At 38.7% G+C, this 17,005-nt stretch overlaps 1 protein-coding gene across 1 annotated transcript in view; it reads right to left on the bottom strand.

The window, feature by feature from the left end:
* The window catches only part of LOC124711217 (indole-3-acetaldehyde oxidase-like), a 243,070-nt gene that overhangs the window by 2,604 nt on the left and 223,461 nt on the right, over positions 1–17,005 (bottom strand). The window contains exons 24-26 of the mRNA XM_047241173.1: positions 6,663–6,824; positions 2,719–2,815; positions 1,841–1,951 (exon numbers count right to left, since the gene is read on the bottom strand). Of these exons, the coding sequence (XP_047097129.1) occupies positions 1,841–1,951; positions 2,719–2,815; positions 6,663–6,824 (370 nt within the window). The remainder of the gene's footprint in view (positions 1–1,840; positions 1,952–2,718; positions 2,816–6,662; positions 6,825–17,005) is intronic.

Here is a 17,005-nt window from a genome sequence, read left to right as displayed (position 1 = left end):
ACATGTGATGATGTGATTGTATTCTTTCTTATCTGGGGGATGTAGAATAATGAAAACTGGTAATAATAAATATTACAAGACAGCATTGTGTTATACATTTTCCAAGAAAACTAAATTTGACACTGCCACTAACATGGTTTTAGCCAGTGTGGCTATAACTACCTTGTGAACATCAGTTTTCTGCTAGATAATTATCAGAGATTTTTTAATGTACACTTGTGATTTCAGGTACTCTCAAAAGAAGTAATCACATACACTCAGTTTAGGTGTCTGTGTAACCTGCAAAATGCCATCCTTGTCTACCCTGGAAACAACTCATAAAGTACCAACATGAACATTCCAGCAGAATTTTTGCTGAAACCATACCCCCAATGAAAGACTCTATGGTGAAATTTTGAGGTAAGGAGTTGGTTTCACCTCTGTATACTGACAAGAATTAACTGTTAGAGTTCCCTCATCATTTTCAAAGAGATGTTGATCTTTTATCTCTGTCTGTCATATCACACAAAAGAGTGATCTGAGACAGTAATAGGGCATGTATGCAACAGTTAGGATTTAAAACCCAGTCAGTAAAAAATAATTTCCTTTTTTTCCCTACTCAACATGAACTTCATCATTCATGAGAAATGTGTTTTGGTCAGTTTCTTATGAAAAGCAAGGACACTTGCTTCTGTCATGATCAACAATACCTTGCATCACAAAAAACTATTTTGTATTAGTCCTTTGTGTAAAGTTCTATAAATAATGGTGCAAATTGACTGAGAGACAGCCACATATTTTCGAAAGGAGAACTGAAGGCTCCGTATCTGTGTTCATCTCACTGAGTCCATGTTATGTAATCTTCTTACACTTTCCATAGGATCAGTGGTTTCTCCATTTCAACAGAAGCACTTCCTCAGAAGTTTCTAGTTCATAGGAGTGTTGTATTTTGACAAGAGAATGACCATGCTGCAGAGTACTGAAGTGGAGATGGAACAACCTCTGTGTATTCACAAGTGAGCTGTTATTAGAAGAATGTTTTATTGTGAACATATGAGTTGCATTATTGAAAAATTCATTCCTCCTGCAAGCACGCAGTGCGTGCACTTAGTTCCATAATTGCAGAGCTGCAACTGTCCTGGTATTTACAATGTGCAAGGTTCTCTGAGCCCTCTTTGTGTAATGACTGGAGGACTACAAAATGTTGCTGTAAATTATTACAGGTGTTTTCAAATAATGGAAAGTCCCAAATGGAATAAGAGCAATACAGGAAGGATAGATTGCTACTCACCACACAGATATGGCATTGAGTCACAGTCAAGCCTAATGAAAAGGAATGTTAGGAATATTTCAGATTTCAGACAAAGTCCTCCTTCAGATGCAGCTCATCCACAGAACCACCATCTTTTTGGGCAGACAGAACTACTTCATATGAAGCAAAGAAAGTCACAGTAATCATGCACAGAGGAGGTTAACCTACCTCTGTTAAGTTAAAATGTCAAATTAGTATTTATGTGTTTTCTGCTTCTAAAGAAGGAGTTCATCCAAAAGCTGAAATATTTCTCACTTTTTCCCACTGTATCTGTCTGTAACCCAACAACTCCACTATGTGATGAGTAGCCACCTATCCTTTCCATGTTATTATAGGGTTTGTAAAAGTTATAATTTTTTGTTTCTTCATTATTCTCAAGTGATTAGTTCATGCTTTCTTCAAAGACTAAAAGTTATTTTTTAATGAAGTAAACATTAAAATGCCATTTATACAAGTCTGAGTGAAGCAGCCAACCTTGATACTTGCAAACTATGTCATTACAATTGTTACTTTAGAACAGCCGAAATATCATAGTGCAGTGATACTTACCAATATCTACCCAGTTGTCTGTGGAACCAGCATCTTTCCTGGCAGAGAGAACAGCTTCACGCAAAGCAAAGAAGGTCACAATACTCATACACAGAGGAGGCTCACCAACCGCTGTGAAGTCAAAATGACAAAATTTATTTACCATTATTTAGTGAAGAGTATGTAAATGTTTTCTACAGACAATAGGCCAAGGCACTTGTAAAAGTTAAATTTTGATCGTGTTAGGACAGCAACCAGCCACAAATTTACTTTGAGTTCCTTTATTCAAAGGAAACCGTTACCGGTTTCGAATCGTTGCGATTCATCATCAGACGGTTTACACGCTTTCTTTCTACATTTGGTGTGTTTTTTACAGATTAATTGTCGTGAAACGTCGGTTTCGAGTGATTGTTTCTATAACGTTCATCCAATCGATGTAAATGCATTCCCACTGCATCCTCGTTGTTGCACACAAAATAGTTCTCACTGTACACTTTAGATTTGTCACTGAGGTATGTACCAAAACATGTGGTGCGTGGTTGGAATGAACTCAGTGACAAATCTAAAGTGTACAGTGAGAACTATTTTGTGTGCAACAACGAGGATGCAGTGGGAATGCATTTACATCGATTGGATGAACGTTATAGAAACAATCACTCGAAACCGACGTTTCACGACAATTAATCTGTAAAAAACACACCAAATGTAGAAAGAAAGCGTGTAAACCGTCTGATGATGAATCGCAACGATTCAAAACCGGTAATGGTTTCCTTTGAATAAAGGAACTCAAAGTAAATTTGTGGCTGGTTGCTGTCCTAACACGATCAACATTTGTCTTCAAAAACAGCCACGGACTCCTACATGTCATCATATGACAAAATTGCAAAAAGTTAAATTACCTTTTGACCGAAGAACACCAAGTGGATTGGGTGCTTTCTTCTTCAGTTCTATGTTGAATTCAATTGGAATATCTTTAGCTCCAGGTGGTTTGTAGTTCTGAAAGAAAAAATGAAGTTATAATTTTGTTATGCTATGATTTTCAGAAACAAAAACTTTAAAATTCAAATGCTGAACAAAATGAAGAGAAGGAAATCAGAAGGATAAATCAAAGACAAAATAAAACTGCCATTTTTTTCTGAGAAAATGTAGAAAGTAATGCATATTTTACAAAAGACATGGAAACTGTTTAACAATGTAGCTTGTAGCCATGGCTTGTGTGTGATGACAATCTGTGTTGATCAATCATGTGTTGACTAACACCACAGGCAGTCAACTATTACAACTTTGCTGCTCAAAAACATTAAAAAAGAATAAATTATAAACTAAATTTGGCAGAAGCAAGTGGCACTGAAGTAAATTTTCAGCTTCAGCTGGCACTTCAGGGATCAGCCTATATTGCTAATGGTTGGCGTATGATGCAATTTTTATAAACAAAAATTATTCATATGTGCAGTACAAATCATAATGAAGGTGATGTATAAAAAGAGAGCTAATTCAAGACAATCTGAAATATCTATTACTTATTTCTCAGTTACATGTTTTACTAATGCAAGGCATAACAGGTTACTGGGACTTGTCCATAAATTTCTTTGTACTCAACATGATTCAGTATCATCTCATTAATTATTTGCTACACCCATCTAATCTTTAGCTTTCTTCTCTGGCACCAAATTTTTAAAGCTTTTATTCTCTTCTCATCTGAATTGCCTATTATCCATGTTTCAATTCTGCACAATGTTACAATACAGACAAACAACTTTGGAAAGAAGTTCCTAACATTTAAACTTATATTCAGAGGTACAGTAACAAATTATTCTTTTTCAGAAATATTTTTCTTGATATTGTCAGTCTGCATTTTTTATCCTTTCTAGTTTTGTCATCAGTAAAACTCATCTGCTACTTTTGGTGTGGCATTTTATAATCTAAATCTTTCAGTGTTGCCTGATTCAGTTCAACTACATTCCATTAATCTCGTTGTACTATTGTTGTTGTTGTTCAGCTTATAACATTCTTTGAAGACACCATCCATTTCATTCAAATGCTCTTCCATATCCTTTGCTACCTCTGACACAAATTACAATATCTTAGATAAACCTCAAAGTTACTATTCTTTCTGCCTGAAATTAAATTTCTTTTCAGAAACTATGCTTTGTTTCCTGTTCTGCTTGCTCAGTGCACAAATTTAATAACATCAGGAACGGACTACAGCCTTGTCTTACTCCCTTCTCAGCCACTACTTGCTTTTCATGTCTTCCAACTCCTGTAACTAAAGTCTGATATCTGTTCAAGTTTAATTGACCTTTACCTCCCTGTATTTCATAACTGCTATCTTCAGAATTTCAAGAGTGTATTCCATTCAACATTCTGAAAATCTTCCTCTAAATCTAGAAATGCTATAAATGTAGGTTTCCCTTTCCTTAACCCATCTTCTAAGATGATTCATATTATCAGTATTGCCTCATATGTTCCTGTATATCTCTGGAACCCAAATTCATCTTCACCGAGGTCCAGGTCAAATAGTTCTTCCATTCTTCTGTGAATAATTTGTGTCATTATTTTGCAATAATGACTTGTTAAATTAATAATCAGTAATAATGACACTTGTCAGCGTATATCTTACATATGACTTGGAATACTTCTGTCATGTCAGACTCTCACAAGGATCTCAATAATTCTGAGTGGTTTTTGTCTACTCCAAGGGCTTGTTTCCACTTATATCTTTCAGTGCTCGGTAAAAACTTTCTTGTATTTTCATAGCTCCCCTCTAATCTTCATTTACTTCCTCTTTTCTTCCTAAAGTATTGCCTTGAGATTAGTATCTCTTTTATAGCCATTCTACTTGTACTATGTCTGTTGTTATAGATCAGTGCTGGCCAAAAGAATTTTTTAATGTGAAATTTTAGACTTGTTCAAATGTGAAGTCTGACAGCACAGCATGGGGAGGAAACACTGTCAATGGCCCAAGAGGGGTGAAATTGTACAAACAGTTTGTTAAAGGCCTGAGAATGGTAACAAGAGAAGTGCATGGAGGCATTTACTCACCTCTGTCAATGGGGCGTGTGATCAGTGATTAATTCTCAGTGACTTGCTCAGTAACAGTCTTAAATATTGCAACACAGATAAAAATTTGTTTTGTATCCTGTTTCCACTGAATTCAGATTCACCCTACATCCTACTCTGAAGTAGTTGATATAAAGTCCTTGAAGAATTTAAATTCTGTAAGCTGGGATGAAATTCCTACAAAACTAATAAAAGCAGTCAGTCGTCCATAAAATTGCACATCCTCTGTCCCTTATAATCAGTCAATCTTTTGAGGAAGGATGTTTTCCCAATAGACTGAAATATGCTGAAATGCAACCCATTTATAAAAAGGCAAACATGATGAAGTGGGTAATTATTGACCAATCACCTTGGAATCAATATTTTCCAAAGTATTTGGAAGAGTAGCATTAACCAGATACTCAACTCTAATAATCTGTATAATATTATCCAGAACAATCAGCATTGTTTCCAAAGAGGATACTGCACTGTACAAGCTATCAATGAACTTATTACAAAGTTAGTAGTAGTTTAGATAATAAAATGATTGCATGGGGCTATTTTGTGATCTAACTAAAGCTTTTGACACATTAGCCCACAAACTACTACTTTGTATGCAATAACAAAATGGTTTTAGTGAATATTCACTGAGATGGATGTCATCTTATCTATTAAACAGGAAACATAAAGCAGTAATAGAAAAAAAAAGTAAGATATTCTTCTCAAGTTGAAACAAAGCAGAACAAGGTGTGGCACAAAGATCTATCCTTGGGCCAATACTATTCTTGTATTACATACATGATATGCCAACTAACATAAATTCAGACATAATTCTTTACACAGATGACTCAACAGTCATTAGAGCCATGGCAGGTGCAGAAAACGGACAGTCATGCAGACCCCTGTTCGATGCCCTTGATCTTATGCCTGTTCCTGGCCTCCATAACTATGAAATAATTAATTTTTTTAAACAAAACACTCAACTTTTTGAAAATAACCTGTTTAATCATGACTATGATACAAGAAACAATCTCGTTACCAACTCGTAGGATAAAACTGCTGGAGAAGATAAATTAACATATTACGCATGAGGCTGGGAAATAAAATCTGTGAAAAATTTAAAAATTATGAATCACAAGAATTTACTTAGCAAGTAAATATTATTACTACGTTCAAGAATTTATGACTCACTGTTACAAATAGCTGTGCCTGATGTTTAATTTTATTCTATTTCTTACTACTTAGTTACTTTAAGTAAATATTTTTCTCAATTTTACTTTATTTTCAACATGAATATATTAAGTCATTTTGTGGTACTTAAAATTACAAAACAGTTGTAAATTATTCTGTATATTTACAATTAGAAAGTAGCTTCAAATTGACAAATCACCTATGTCGCAATCATTTGATTGTATATGACTTGTTTTGTGACAATATAGTCTCTATTCTGTTCTGTTCTAATAATAATGCATGAGAATTTACTTTTCTATTAATATGTGTAATAATGGGTACCAAATCATCTTATGTTTAGTCAGAAGTGGACACATCAGACAATTTTTAAACTGATTTTTAGCCGATTTTTGAACCAAAGTTGAGTGTTTGCAATCAGTTAGCATATTCAGTGAAACATGGATAATTTTATCCCAGAGCTACATACATATGAAGCAGCATGGTGTGAAGTCATACACAATCCTCCCACAAAAAATCAAAATGCAACTATCTGTTGGGGTGTAGTCTTTTGGAAGATGGAACAAGAGGTCATACATGACATAAAATCACAAGGGAAATAGGTAACCACAATTACCCATGTTCTGTTTGTCAGCACTTTTCCAGTTTCTTCATCATAAACAATGTACTCCGTCAGCCAATAACCAAGTCCCATAACAAATGCACCTTCAATTTGACCCACATCTATATCAGGATTCATGCTTATACCAACATCTTCCAAGATATCTACACGGAGTACCTGGAACATCATGGATCAAACATATAAATAACTCTTACAATTCAACTGATAATTATAAGATGCAACAAAGAAAAACAATAGTTACATAACCAAAAGTTGTAAATGATTTCTAACAAATCTGGAGATTCAGTTTAGCTTAAGGAATTTATTCTGTTATAAGTAGTATGCTGAAGAAGCAACATAGAAAGTAACTAATGATTCATTTTGCTTTCAGTTCTGAATAATGCCCAGCACTAAAATAAATTCAGAAAGTTATTGAAAAATCTTATTCCATTATCTGGGAAACAAATACTAGCAAAGAGATAGAGGGCCTGGCCAGTACTTACCTCAGCTCAGTACAACCGATAGATTCACAAAACAGAAGAGAAAATTTACATTCCTAGCTTTCAGAACTTTGTTCCTTCATCAGGGAGGAGAGAGGGGAAAAAAGGGAAGAAGGGAAAGAGTATTCAGTTACTCACAACCCAGGTTATGAAGCAACAGGGAAAGGTAAAGAGGGAGGGTAGCAAGGATGGAGGCATGGCTGTCAGAGGGAAGCCAAAGATATTCTACTGTTAAGTACTGTGCCAGCTTCAAACCAAAGAGGATGCATACAGAAGTAAAGAGGTATATAGTATAAAGATATACACAACTATGTAGGATGAAAAGATGCGTGAGTGGCTAAAGAGCAGAGGGAAAAAATTGAAGACTGAAGAGTAAATGGGAGTGAGGTTGGTTAACATAGGTTCAGTCCAGGGGGATGGCGGGATGAAGAGATGTGTTGGAGTGCAAGTTCCCATCACCGCAGTTCTGAGGGACTGGTGTTGGGTAGGAGAAGCCAAATGGCATGTATGTTGTAGCAGGTTCCTAGGTCCCTAGAATTATGCAGGACAGCATGCTCTGCTACTGGGTATTGGACATCTCCTAGGTGGACAGTTCTTCTGTGCCCATTCATGCGCTCAGCCAGTTTAGTTGTCATCATACCGATGTAAAAGGCTGTGCAGTGCAGGCATGTCAGCTGATAAATGACATGTGTTGTTTCACATGTAGCCCTGCCTTGAATTGTGTATGTTTTAGCAGTAGCGGGACTGGAGTAGGTGGTTGTGCGGGGGATGCATGGGGCAGGTTGTGCGGTGGGACCGATTACAGGGGTAGGAACTGCTGGGTAGAGGAGGTGGTCTGGGAATATTGTAGGGTTTGACAAGGATGTTACGGGCGTTAGGGGGGTGACGAAAGGCAACTCTGGGTGGTGTGGGGAAATATTGTCAAGGGATGATCCCATTTCAGGGCTTGGCTTGAGAAAGTCATATCCCTGGCGGAGAAATTTGTTGATGTATTCGAGGCCAGGATAATATTGGGTGACAAGGGGGATGCTTCTGTGTGGTCTGGGGGTAGGAACATTGTTGTTGGTTTGGGAGGTATGTATTGCTCGGAAGATCTGTTTGTGGACAAGGTTTGCAGGATAGTTGCGGAAGAGGAAAGCACTGGTCAGGTTATTGGTGTAATTGTTGAGGGATTCGTCACTGGAGCAGATATGTTTGCCATGAATACCTCGGCTGTAGGGATGGGAGCATTTGATGTGGAGTGGATGGCAGCTATCAAAGTGAAGGTGCTGTTGTTTGTTTGTGGGTTTGATGTGGACAGAGGTGTGGATGTGAGCTTCAACAAGATGAAGGTCAACATCCAGGAAAGTGGCTTGGGTTTTGGAGAAGGACCAGGTGAAATTCAGATTCAAAAAGGAGTTGAGGTTATGGAGGAAATTAAGGAGTGTTTCTTCATCATGAGTCCAGACCACAAAGATGTCATCTATAAACCTACACCAGGCCAGGGGAAGCAGCTGTTGGGTCTTCAGGAAAGCCTCCTAAATGCGGCCCATGAAGAGGTTGGCATGGCACAGAGCCATCCTGGTTACCATGGCTGTTCCCCTGATTTGTTTGTAGGTCTGGCCTTCAGAAGTAATTATGGGTGAGGATGAAGTTGGTAAGTGTGATAAGGAACAAAATTTTTGGAATCTTTTTGGGTGGGCATTGGGAGAGGTAGTGTTCAAGGGCAGAGAGACCATGGGTATGTGGGATGTTTGTGTAAAGGGATGTAGCATCTATGGTGACAAGAAAGGTTGCAGATGGGAGGGGAGTGGGAATGGATTTGAGGCGTTCTAGGAAGTGGTTTGTGTCTTTGATGTAGGATGGGAGTTTGCAGGTGGTAGGTTGGAGGTGTTGGTCTACCAGAGCTGAGATACGTTCTGTTGGGGCTTTGAAGCCTGCCCAGAACGTCAACTGGAAATTATTACTTTACCACCCAAACACAGCCCCTAAATACTAAACCCAGTGTTGAACCCTGTCTAGAACAGTTTCGTACGCCTTCCCAAAGAGATCCTCCTCCCCTAACCCAAAACCATCCCTTGCCGACATTTCAGGAATTTCTCACATCCAGTGTTGCCTCCCAGTCCTTCTTGAAGAACATCCTGACAACCCCCAACATCACCCCAGCTGAATCCCGTGCCATTAAGGAGCTGAAAACAGACCACTCTATTGTCATCCTCCTGGTGGATAAAGGCTCCACAACTGTGGTACTTGACCATGTGGAGTATGTGGCGGAAGGACTGCATCAACTCTCTGACACCTCAACCTACAAAGCTGTTACCCAGGATCCCATTCCCTCCATCCAGACTGAGCTGCAGAAAATCCTAAAATTCCAAGGTCCCTCACAAGGCCTCACAATGGCTTCCATAGACCTACTCACTCCACCTGAGCCACATACCCCTACCTTCTACCTATTACCCAAAATCCTCAAAGAGAACCATCTTGGCCGTCCAATTGTGGTGGGATTCAAAGCCCCAACAAAACATATCTCAGCTCTGGTAGACCATCACGTCCAACCTATCACCTGCAGATTCCCGTCCTACATCAAAAACACAAACCACTTCCTAGAACGCCTCAAATCCATTCCCACTCCCCCCCACCTGAAACCATTCTTGTCACCATAGATGCTACATCCCTTTACACAAACATCCCACATACCCATGGTCTCTCTGCCCTTGAAAACTACCTCTCCCAACGCCCACCCAAAGATCTTACAAAAACCTCATTCCTTATCACACTTACCAACTTCATCCTCACCCATAATTACTGCACTTTTGAAGGACAGACCTACAAACAAATCAGGGGAATGGCCATGGGAACCAGGATGGCTCCGTCCTATGCCAACCTCTTCATGGGCTGCATGGAGGAGGTTTTCCTGAAGACCCAACAGCTGCTTCCCCTGGCCTGGTATAGGTTTATAGATGACATCTTTGTGGTCTGGACTCATGGAGAAGAAACACTCCTTAATTTCCTCCATAACCTCAACTCCTTTTTGAATCTGAATTTCACCTGGTCCTTCTCCAAAACTCAAGCCACTTTCCTGGATGTTGACCTTCATCTTGTTGAAGCTCACATCCACACCTCTGTCCACATCAAACCCACAAACAAACAACAGTACCTTCACTTTGATAGCTGCCATCCATTCCATGTCAAACGCTCCCTTCTCTACAGCCTAGGTATTCATGGCAAACATATCTGCTCCAGTGACGAATCCCTCAACAGTTACACCAATAACCTTACCAGCGCTTTCCTCTCCCGCACTATCCTGCAGACCTTGTCCACAAACAGATCACCCGAGCAATACATACCTCCCAAACCAACAACAATGTTCCTACCCCCAGACCACACAGAAGCATCTCTGTTGTCACCCAATATTATCCTGGCCTCGAATACATCAACAAATTACTCCGCCAGGTATATGACTTTCTCAAGTCAAGCCCTGAAATGGGATCATCCCTTGACAATATTTCCCCACACCACCCAGAGTTGCCTTTCGTCACCCCCCTAACATCCGTAACATCCTTGTCAAACTCTACAATATTCCCAGACCACCTTCTCTACCCAGCAGTTCCTACCCCTGTAACCAGCCCCACTGCAAAACCTGTCCCATGCATCCCCCGCACAACCACCTACTCCAGTCCCACTACTGCTAAAACATACACAATTCAAGGCAGGGCTACATGTGAAACAACACATGTCATTTATCAGCTGACATGCCTGCACTGCACAGCCTTTTACCTCGGTATGATGACAACTAAACTGGCTGAGCGCATGAATGGGCACAGAAGAACTGTCCACCTAGGAGATGTCCAATACCCAGTAGCAGAGCATACCATCCTGCATAATTCTAGGGACCTAGGAACCTGCTACAACGTACATGCCATTTGGCTTCTCCCACCCAACACCAATCCCTCGGAACTGCGGAGATGGGAACTTGCACTCCAACACATCCTTTCATCCTGCCATCCCCCTGGACTGAACCTACGTTAACCAACCTCACTCCCATTTACTCTTCAGTCTTCAACTTTTTCCCTCTCCTCTTTAGCCACTCACGCATCTTTTCATCCTACATAGTTGTGTATATCTTTATACTATATACCTCTCTACTTCAGTATGCATCCTCTTTGGTTTGAAGCTGGCACAGTACTTAACAGTAGAATATCTTTGGCTTCCCTCTGACAACCATGCCTCCATCCTTGCTACCCTCCCTCTTTACCTTCCCTGTTGCTTCATAACCTGGGTTGTGAGTAACTGAATCCTCTTTCCCTTCTTCCCTTTTTTCCCCTCTCTCCTCCCTGATGAAGGAACAAAGTTCTGAAAGCTAGGAATGTAAATTTTCTGTTCTGTTTTGTGAATCTATCGGTTGTACTGAGCTGAGGTAAGTACTGGCCAGCCCCTCTATCTATTGGTTAGTATTTGTTTCACATCTGAATATGAGATTTGCCATTAATCATTTATTCCATTATCTCTCATTTGTGTATTAAGAAATATCACAATGTTCTTAAAGTGCAGATGAAATCAGAGTTTTTGACAGGTATGAGTATCTAATGCTCCATAAATGTAGTAGCTATAGTGTAGCACTCTTAGAGGTCAGCATGGAAGTAATAGCAAAAATGAACTAAGAGTATGTGATCAATGGAATGGCATTGAGGTTGTATCAGTAGCAATGCATACACAGTGGTACCTCTGGCATAGTAGCTCATAACTGTGCTGGAGCATCAGAAGAAGCATCAAGTGGACATATTTGGTGCATGGAAATGATGGAGACACCTGTTGTACACTTGCAGTGTGTGATTGGAATGACCAGGACAGAGACAAGGACAGAAGCAGACTATTTTAATGCAAGACAAGGAAATACAGAGTAATTTGTTTTATTTTATTTTATGAATGCCAAAAATGTGTTGTTACACTTTTTTAGTCTTATAGTATAGTAATATGACCTGTGTGTTGGCGACTTGATGATGAGGGCATTGCCTCCCAAAACATTTTGCTGTATCATATGAGATACAGTTAAATGTGTTCAATGCTACCATTTATTACTAAAAAGCAAGCAATCAAATGCAGTACAAGAAAGAAGAATAGAAGCTAATGTCGTACAACAGTCCTTGATAAAGCTTCCCCAAATCTTCTTTCTGGTATCCTCCCTGTGTTGTTACAGCATACTGTCATTATCACAAATAAAATGTTGTGTGCAGTCTAATTTTATTGCAGTCATTTTCCTCTGTCACTCTTTATATTCTACAAATACAGCTAAAGGAGACAGGGCAACTGCTGAAAATGATAGTGGATGATCAAGTGTGTGGATAATACTGTAAAGAAAGATCCAGATAGAGGAGCAATGGACAAATAATGAACGAAAAAAGTTGTAACTGGATACAAAGATGGCTACTGGAAAGAAAGGGGCAGTGTAAAAAAGAAGACTCAGGCTTATGACAAGAGAAGAATTAAAATATGGAAGGAGAGCTAGAACATTCAAATCTAAAAGTTCTAAATCAGTCACACAGGTAAAAGTTATCTTGAAACTTCTTGGCAGATCAAAACAGTGAACTAAACTGAGACTCAAACTCAGGACCTGTGAAGTTTGGAAGATAGGAGATGAGGTTCTGATGGAAGTAAAGCTGTGAAGATGCATTATGATTGTGCTTGGGTAGCTCAGATGGTATAGCATTTGGCCACCAAAGGCAAACCTCTTGAGTTTGAGTCTCAGTTCAGCATATAGTTTCGATCTGGCAGAAGTTTCATATCAGTGTAAACTCCACTGCACGTTGAAAAATTCATTCAAGAGTTATCTTGTTTCATCTACAAATAACTAATTGAAAGAACAAATGACAACATCAAATTAGTGTGTCAATATTTTCAATGCACAAATGATGGAAACATAAACATCTTAAACCAATCCATGCATATAAAACTTGACCAATATTTAAATTAGACTGGAAAACATTTTATACTGAAAGAATTCTGTAGATCATAAATGGTATAACTGTTAATGTACATCTGATAATGCCAGAAAACCTGAGGGAGACCAAGCAGTGCTGGATACAAGATTGAGGGCGAAGAGTAAAGTGGGCAATGCTGTTTTCAATGGAAGAGTAAAGTGGGCAATGCTGTTTTCAATGGAATGAACAGTGAGTAAATGGAACAGGTTTGTTTCCAAATAAGACACATGAAACTTACCATCAATATTTACTGTATTCTGGAGATATTTTCAGTGAAATACTTATACAAAGATAAATGGAGGTAAGAAATCAAATTAAATGCAATCACTCTGTGAGGAGCCACCAGTAACCATGCACCCCTTTATATCAAAATACTCAGAAAATATCACTAAACAACCTTTGTAATTTTAAACCTGAATCAAATTTTGGTTCATTTCATTTATTTAAAATCCCTGACATTAATATGAGGATCTTATTTAAGCAAGTTGACCATTTATTTGTGACATGTGAAAATTTGTGCTGGACTGGAACTCAAACCTGGATTTCCTGTTTATCACAAGATTTCGTCTCAACCATTTTGGCTATCTGCGTATGCTTCCTGTACCAATCCAAACCTTCATATGTCACAGTCTACTTACTTATACCATAGCCCCCAATATTCACCACGTCATGCTCATTATTAATTGGATTCCCGTGCAGTGAGAATGAGACTAAAACTTGAGACCACCATTGTTATCATCATATTCCATTCTAGGGTTGTAATATTTTACTCACATGTCTGAAAGAACAAAAATTATTGACAATCCACACAGCTGCATGAAATAATTTTAAATTTATTTGCTGACTGTGATAGGTGGAAAATCCAGGTTAAAGTTCCATTCTGGCACAAATTTTCTTGTCACTAATAGGTAGTGCATCTGAACCTAATACAGCTGATGGTGAAGAATTTGCAGCCAGCAAATAAAATTCCAGTTATTTCATACAGATGCAGATCATCAATAATATTTGTTCTTTCAGACATGGAAGTGAAGTTATTACATCTTATTCTTGCAATGAAATCAATGAGAAAGATAAGTTTGCTACTTCATCATCATCTTGGCACAAGATTGAGAACCGGATCTCTTTCTCCACTTCATTCATGATCTATACTTCATTTGTATGATTACCTGTTCTCAACAATCTATCTCATAAGTAAGGTGTAGCAAAATGTATCAAAACTCATATGATCTTTTTAGGAAATGAACTTAAATTTCAGTTTGCAGTCTGAAGAAATATCAATAAATTGCTCTTGTTCTTCTTTGGCAGGTGTTGATAAAAGTTCTGTACTGAAAGAATCTTTGCTCCTGTTGTGTTGATCAACTTCTTCTGGAATGTCCAGAAGCAGTGATCAATTCGATGTTCAAAGATATTACCAATGTATGTTAGTCTCAAAACAAAGTCAGTACCTATGAACTTCTTGGAACTCAAATGTTTCTCTAGAAATAAGAGCAAATTTAATTCATGAGTTCATACACCTTTTTTGTGATATTCATGCATGAAAGCCAGTGAGAGCTGTTGTAATAAATTAGAGAAATGTTCTCAGCCCCTATATTACTGCACATTTGTTGAAAATATCTTGACTTAAATGGCTGACTTTTAATGACATTTACAACTTCAGTCACTGATTAAATGCCATGAAAGGCAGGGTGTATGTGCCCAAGTAGCATGAGCCTCTTTCTGGATCACAGCTCACAAACCATGGTGCAGCAACCATTCTAGGACCTCCATCTGTCCACATGTCTACACAGTTTTCCCAGTTAATATTATTTTCTTCCATTAAAGAGTGTAGTAGCGCTTACATGTACATAATTGTAGTTACATGTAGCTAAAATAGCAAAGAGCAAGTTTTTCAACCAAATGATCATTAAGGTCATCTGCCACATTGGGTTTTTGAAAACTAATGCAAAGCCACATATGCCAGTTACTTGGCAGTTGATACATCTATCATAAGATGTACAATGTCCACAGCAGTTGAGAAATAAGGTCTTCTGCTATGGTGGAAGGTTACTTGCTCTTTGATACAGGGTAGGAAACTTTGAAAGATGAAAGAAGTGCTGTAGTACAAACTGTAGCTTACTTGTGAAGTTTTTTGTTGTCATTTCTTTTACCTTGTGCAAAAAGTGTTCTCATGGTTTGTTTACCAAACTACTAGGATTTGACTCCACATGTTGTTTCATTTTATTAGGAAGCATGCATTCAAAAGCTAGGGCTTTGGAACAAATGACACTGTGGTCATTCTTCATTTCCAACAGTAATACATGGAATACTGCAGTTCAAGTAACTGTCATCATAGTTCCCACACGACACATTTGAAATATCATATTTTGTACTTATATTTAAAAATTTGACCATTCTGATAGAGACACACAAATCACATAAGACAAACAGTAATTAGAAATGATCTGAATTCCACAAAAATAATTTTCAAGTTAATTTTTACTGAATAAATGCAAATAAGTTGCACAGTAAAATTCAAATGCCATCTGCCACATTATCATAGTAACAGCCCTTACTTGCTAGCCAAGTAGATATCATTGGTAGTGTAGACATTATTCGCTTACTCAGAAAGGAAATAAACCAGATTATTATTCTCATGAAAAAGTCCCGATGCCATTGCTGAAAGGCCATTATGCCCCTGGGAGCTGCAATACACAGTTGGCAAACCCCTGCTTAAAGGAGGAAAAATCTGAAATTTCATATCTGCCATTATTAAGTCTTTGCCATACATACACTGATAAGCCAAAATGTTATGACCATTGCCAGGTTGGCTGCCACCTGGTGGTGTTATGGACACATGATGCAGTAACAAAAGTATCCAAGAGGAGCAGACACAGACAGGGAATCACCCTGGTGAAGACATTGGCTGGAAATGAGGAAATCTGTTGAGATAAGCGACTTTGACAAATGAATGATTGTTATTATGCAGAGCCTTTGAACCAGTATGTTGAAAATAGTGACGCCACTTGAATGTTAATGTGCCATTGTCATGGGCATCTACAGAAATACTAGGCACTGAATGGTTGGTTACCCAAAGCTCTCCACAGAATGTGGGGTTTGGAGGATTCTCTGCTCTGCAAAGTAAGGTAGATGATGACCTGTAGTATCTCTGCTGAAAGAAGACAATGCTGGTGCATGTACATGTATTTTGGAGCACGCGGGCCATTGTACATTGTTGAACATGCAGGTCTGCAGCAGACAATCCCTACGGGTTCACATGTTGACCCAACAACATCATCAATTATAACTGCAGTGGATATAGGAGCATCAGTATTTGACTGTCAGTCAATGGAAACATATTGGCTCTTCAAGTGAATCACATTTTTGCTACATTAGGTTGCTGGTTGTCTCCACAGACACTGTCATTGAGATGAGCAGCAGCTCAAAACGTGCAGCATGCCATGGATGCAGGCTGGTGATAGCAGTATTATGCTATGGGAGACATTCTCCTGCACTTTCATGGGACCTGTGGTAGTAATCAAATACAAACTGACAGCTGAAATCACCTGCATCACTTCATGCTTGATGTCTTCCCCGATGGCAATGTCATCTTTCAGCAGTGTAACTGTCCATGTCTCAGAGCCAGAGCCATGCTGCAGTGGTTTGAGGAGCATTGTAGTGGACTTAAATTGATGTCTTGGAGACCAAAGTAGCCTGCTGTAAATACTACGGAATCCATCTGGGTCACTGTCAGGTGCCGTCACCGCATAGGCAAATCAGCAGCCATTACTTACGTGAATTACACGACCGTGCACATACATCTAATGCCACAAACCTCCAAAAACCTACAAACACATTGTTAGATCCATGATGTGCTGAATCAGTGATGTAGTTTGTTCCAAAGATGGACAAACAAGCTATTAAG

The sequence above is a fragment of the Schistocerca piceifrons genome, chromosome 8 (genome assembly GCF_021461385.2).
Source record: "Schistocerca piceifrons isolate TAMUIC-IGC-003096 chromosome 8, iqSchPice1.1, whole genome shotgun sequence".
Lineage (NCBI taxonomy): Eukaryota > Metazoa > Arthropoda > Insecta > Orthoptera > Acrididae > Schistocerca > Schistocerca piceifrons.
The sequence above is the reverse complement of the archived record's forward strand: the minus strand, read 5'-3'. Positions and strand labels throughout refer to the sequence as shown.